This window comes from Cricetulus griseus, unplaced genomic scaffold, assembly GCF_003668045.3.
Source record: "Cricetulus griseus strain 17A/GY unplaced genomic scaffold, alternate assembly CriGri-PICRH-1.0 unplaced_scaffold_138, whole genome shotgun sequence".
Lineage (NCBI taxonomy): Eukaryota > Metazoa > Chordata > Mammalia > Rodentia > Cricetidae > Cricetulus > Cricetulus griseus.
This window is the reverse complement of record NW_023276851.1, coordinates 74,836-80,867: the sequence shown is the minus strand read 5'-3', so window position 1 is coordinate 80,867 and position 6,032 is coordinate 74,836. Positions and strand designations below refer to the sequence as shown.

The 6,032-nt window shown below is 35.8% G+C and overlaps 1 protein-coding gene across 1 annotated transcript; it reads left to right on the top strand.

Moving 5' to 3' along the window:
• Positions 1-2,150: 2,150 nt before the first annotated feature.
• Positions 2,151-5,084, top strand: LOC113839149 (zinc finger protein 431-like; the record flags this gene model as incomplete). The annotated part of the gene is made up of 3 exons (XM_035453715.1): positions 2,151-2,277; positions 2,478-2,513; positions 3,844-5,084. Coding segments are annotated over 3 exons (1,404 nt in total), but the record flags the coding sequence as incomplete, so codon positions are not given.
• Positions 5,085-6,032: the final 948 nt, after the last annotated feature.

The window sequence follows — 6,032 nt, the reverse complement described above, 5'->3', positions numbered from 1 at the left end:
ATGCTAGTTTCCCAACTATCAGTCTGGGGACCAGACTGATATTCTTGCTGGTGTGACATGTACATGAGTAAGGGATACCTTCCTGAGTTTGGGGCTGGAATGCAGCCATTTTCCTCTTACTATGAATAGGAATGGACTCTGTGTCCATCTGTGTATGTTGGAAATCCTTAACTTGTTTCTTGATTTTACAAAATGTAATAGTCAAGAGACTGTCTTGAGTATCAGAAGAGAATTTGGAAATTTTAGCTTTTTGGGATATTAAAGGTTATGAGGATAAATGAACTTGGATTAAATCTACAGCTTCCCCTAACTCCACTCATTCCAACCCTGTCTCCAATCTCCATTCCCCCAAATCCACTGCTACTCTGTTTCCCTTCAGAAAAGAGAAAGCTTCCCATGGATATCAACCTAACATCATGTCAAGGTAAAGTAAATCAAGGCACAAACCCTTATACAAGCCTGACCAAGGTAACTCAGTAGAAGGAAAAGTCTCCCAAGATCAGTCAAAAGAGTCACTACAAGACCTACTTGTAGGAATACCATATGTAAACACCTATGAGCCTTGCTCAGTTCATTCTGTGTACCAGGTTCTCCTCTATTCTGCAAACTCTCTGGATCTCACTATGTTCACGCCTTCTTCCACATGATTCATAGAGCTGAAGCAAATGTTTGGGTAGTGATATCCACATGTCCTCCTATCAGCTGCAGGGAGAAGCCTCTCTGATGACAATTGAGCTAAGCACCAATTTGTGATTATAGCAAAATATACTTATGAATGTTTACATTAAATTTTATCTTGATTAATTTTATTTTGTTCTACAATAGTTCTTGAAGACATTCAAGTTCTGATTCCTTGGCTCCTCAGGTAGTATCAGGCTTGGTTTTCCTCTCAGAGCTAGAGCTTCAAGTTTAAACAGTCATTTGTTGGACACAGCTGAAGGGCTGATCCACCATTGCACCAGAATATTTTGCATGCAGGACAATTGTGGTTCTCTAATTTTGTGGCTGCCTTGGTTTCCCAATCCAATAATGGGATCCTTATGTGGTTGCAGAAGACGGCTGGTTCAGCTTTTTTATTCTTGATTACTAGGAGTCCTCAATAAGGACTCACCCTTACAGGTTCTTGGAAATTCTCATTGCACTGTTTCCACAATGCCTGTTAAAAGCTCCCCATTGCAGTCATCTCTCTGCATCTTCCTCTCCTGTGCCCCATCTTTACCTGATCTTTTCCTGTAACATCCCTACCTGCCATCATTGCATCCAGAACATCTCTTTTTTTTTTACACCCTAAGAGATCCATGTATCTCCCCTCTAATTGGAGTTCTTATTTTGTCTAAATAATAAAAACCTGGAGTGAGATATAGAGGAAAATGCTGAGAGATGATACAGAAGGTGTAAGCCAAAGCCAGCTTTACCTCACTAGTTTCCAATTGGAAAAGTGCGATTTTTTGTATCATTTTGCTTATATCCCCTCTCTCCTTACCCATCGTATATCTATCTCTGTGCACCCATTTCACTTCCTGTTTCTGCCAGCCATCTGTACAAACCTCTACACCTCTTTGGTTAGATAGTGGCAAGCTCTATCTTTTTTTCTTCAGACAAGTTGAATTTGTGCAAGGAAGTCATCAACACACTCCCCTAGAGCTGTTCTAGTTACTTAGCTTCTCTACATCTATGGATTTTACTGTGATTCACTGTGATCACTAGGATTGTATTTAATTAAATTCTATAAATACATTTCTTTAAAAATTAAAGAAAAACTGCAACTATAACTGTTTAGTCTTCAATTACATCCAAGACCAAAGAATGAATTATTGTAACCTATGTAAACAGGTAATGCATTGCAGACAACTTCCTAGACTTTACAAATGACAGAGACACTTGAGTGCCTGGACAGTCACCCAAACTTTTTATGCAGCATTGGGTATCCATCTTTAGTCTACAGGGCTACTGTATTACTCAGACATTTCAGTGAAGCAGGAAATTTGAAATACTGTTCTGCCTTGTATTGGCAAATTTCATCAGTTGTGTTTTCCTGCCTGTATCCTGCATAAAAGTAACATAACTTAAAATAATGTTCTACAGAAATATACATATAGAATATTGTCAGTATTATGGTTTCAGTTGCACACATGTATGTGATATTTTAGAATCCCATTACCTATGATGATGTGCATATTGACTTCACTTGGAAAGAGTGGACTTTGCTGGATACTTCTCAGAAGAATCTCTACAAAGATGTGATGCTGGAGACCTACAAGAACCTCACTGATATAGGTAAGACTGTATTTTACTTTACATTTTAAAATAATAGGACAACATCAATTGGTTATTGATGCTCTTCTTTAATTTTATTGAAAGAGAGAAGAGAATGTGTTAAATAAATCAGTCAATGTTCTAAAGTTCACTGAAGACAATAACTTAAATTTTGCACATTTTTCAATAGTAAATGTATATTTTCTGACACTACATTTTAGGATACAGTTGGGAAGACAATACTACTGAAGAGCATTGCACAAGTTCTAAAAGACATGAAAGTTAATTTTCATTTACAAGCTCATAGAATAGTGTCTCTGAAGAAATTGAAATGTTTCCTGAATTTTGAAACAGAAACATCAGGGTAATTAAGCACAGCTTAAATTGCATTGAAGATTTTTAAATTCTCACAAAACCATGCAACTCAATTTCCATTAGGTGAACTACATTAGCAAAACAACATTTTGAGAATGAAAACAAGTTAACAACAACATAAGAGAAATTACCACTTGAATCATCACACCATGAGAGCCATGCTATAGGAATGTAATTCCATTCAGTTCTTACTCCCTATGTCACTAAAAGTATACACATGATTGATGTGATAAGCATATCTCCATACCTACCATTGAGAAAATACTGCACAGAAAATTTAGTTTTTTTTATCATGTAATTGCTGTTACTTTTGTAAGATTAGTGATGGGGCAAATTACTCTCAAATGTCAAGGGGCAGGTATTGCAGAGAAATCTTCATCTCTGTAGCACATGTATATAAAGAACAGAAAGTCAAACTGAAGTAAATATGGAAGCCTCTTCTTTGTAAACTTCCGTTACTAACCATCATGTGTGACTCAGTATACAAGCCATATGAGCAAATGAATATGGACAGCATAATATACCACTCCCACAGAATATTTAAAAGAGTTTTAGTACTGCCAATTTAAGCATACTTGTTGAATTTGATTCATGTGTAGAAGTAATTTATTTTCCTGTTTTGTTGATAATACACCAACAAGTTCACTCTGAAGAAAAGGCCAATGAATCTTGGACTGTTTACATACTTCTGTTTGTTCTAGTTCATTAGCAAAGGTAGTATGACCCAAAGTGTAGGAAATTTTCAAAATTCAATAATGGTGATAAAGATCTGAATTTTCCCAGTTCTCTTCAATATGTAAAAAAATCACCTGTAGATAAAGGTACAAAAATTAAAAACATATATTAGAGGATTATACCTGTACTTGTATCTTCAAAGATGCAAAACAATCTCTTCAAAGATTGAAAACAACCCTTAATGTAGGGGAAATATGAGAGTAAAAACAGTGATAAGTGTGTAAGATATGATTCTTCTTCACAATTGCAACAAATTGTAATATTAATCTATACATATTTCAAGATTTAACATTGTATTGAAGGGAGTAAAGCATTTACATGCCTATTTTCCTTGCAGGCATGAAGAAAGCCAAACTGGAGAGAAGCCTTCTACATATACAAAATGTCTTAAAACCTTTGCACATAACAGTCATCTTGAAAGGTATAAAACAACACATAGTGGAGGGAAACACTATGAATGTAACCAATGTTGTAAAGTCTTTACTAGTCACAGTAAACTTCAAATGCATAGAAGGACACACACTGGGGAGAAACCCTATGAATGTAATCAGTGTGGTAAAGCCTTTTCTCAGCACAGTCATCTTCAAACGCATAAAAGGACACATACTGGAGAGAAACCCTATGAATGTAATCACTGTGGTAAAGCTTTTTCTCAGCAAAATACTCTTAGGATACATAAAAGGACACATACTGGAGAGAAACCCTATGAATGTAATCAGTGTGGTAAAGCCTTTGCTCAGCACAGTCATCTTCAAATACATAAAAGGACACATACTGGAGAGAAACCCTATGAATGTAATCAGTGTGGTAAAGCCTTTGCTCAGCACAGTCATCTTCAAATGCATAAAAATACACATACTGGAGTGAAACCTTATGAATGTAATCAGTGTGGTAAAGGCTTTAGTGATCAGAGTGCACTTCATGTGCATAAAAACACACATACTGGAGAGAAACCCTATGAATGTAATCAGTGTGGTAAAGCCTTTGCTCGTAATAGTCATCTTCAAATACATAAAAGGACACATACTGGGGAGAAACCTTATGCATGTAATCAGTGTGGTAAAGCCTTTTCTCAACACAGTCATCTTCAAACGCATAAAAGGACACATAGTGGAGAGAAACCCTATGAATGTAATCAGTGTGGCAAAGCCTTTACTCACCAAAGTACACTTAAAATGCATAAAAGGTCACATACTGGAGAGAAACCTTATGAATGTAATCAGTGTGGCCAAGCCTTTGCTCGTCACAGTCATCTTAAAATGCATAAAAGGAGACACACTGGAGAGAAACCCTATGAATGTAGTCAGTGTGGTAAAGCCTTTTCTCACCAAAATACTCTTCAAATGCATAAAAGAATACATACTGGAGAGAAACCTTATGAATGTAATCAATGTGGAAAAACCTTTTTTTATCACAGTGTTCTTCTTGTGCATAAAAGATCACATACTGGAGAGAAACCCTATATATGTAATCAGTGTGGTAAAGACTTTTCTCAGCACAGTCATCTTCAAATGCATAAAAGAACACATACTGGAGAGAAACCCTATGAATGTAATCAGTGTGGTAAAGCCTTTGCTCGTAACAGTCATCTTCAAACTCATAAAAGGACACATACAGGAGAGAAACCATATGAATGTCATCAGTGTGGTAAAGCTTTCTCACAGCTCAGTCATCTTCAAACACATAAAAGGACACATACTGGAGAGAACCACTATTAATGTATTCAGTGTGGTAAAGCCTTTGCTCAGCACATTTCACTTCAGATGCATGAAGGAACACATAAAGAACAAAAACCTTATGAATGAAATAAGTGTGATAAAATGTTCTCATTTCAAAGTGTTTTTAAAGTGCCTAAACGAGCACATACTTGAGAGAAATCATATAAAGTCTTTGCTTGGCGAATTTATCTTCAGATACAAAAAAGGACACATAACAGGAGAAACTCTAAGAATGCTATCAGTGTGGAAAAGCTTTTGCATGTCAACGTTTACTTCAAAACCGTAAAATAACACATTCTAGACAAACCATTTTAAGGTAATCAGTTTTGGTAAAGCTTTTGCATATAACCAGGAGTCTTTGAAATCATTCCAAAAAAATCATTCATCAGTGAAAGTATAAATTTAGACAGTTTCGTTTAATTTTGCACTTCATACAAGATTAAACTTTGTAGGTAATCAACCTTTCTAACTTTCAATCATTTTTGAGTACCTGAAAAAGATTGTGAGGGTATTTGGTGGGATCTTTAGCCATCACACTCCCAATCATTTACACAACAATATTTATTTTGTAGCAGTAATTTGAGAGTGTCAGCATTCTTTGCAATCATTATGATGTCCATTTTTATATTGTTTCTCCAGCACACTCATGTAAAAATGAATGTATGAACTTATGAAGCCATATTTCTAGTGTAAAATGGTGAGGCAAGGAAACAACACCCCATTCAGAAACCAGACCCAGTGAGAGAAAGTCATTTTTTTCCGTGAAGCTGGAGCCAAAGTAAGACATTCTGAAATAAGACAAATGGTTAAAATGGACCAATGAAAGAAACACACTTTTGGACTGAAAGCAAAGACAAAGAAAACTAAGCTTGAAACCAAAAAAAAAATCCCAAGTAGGAATTCAGCCAATTTCAAAGATTTTTAAAGCTCAGTGATTGAAATTTTACC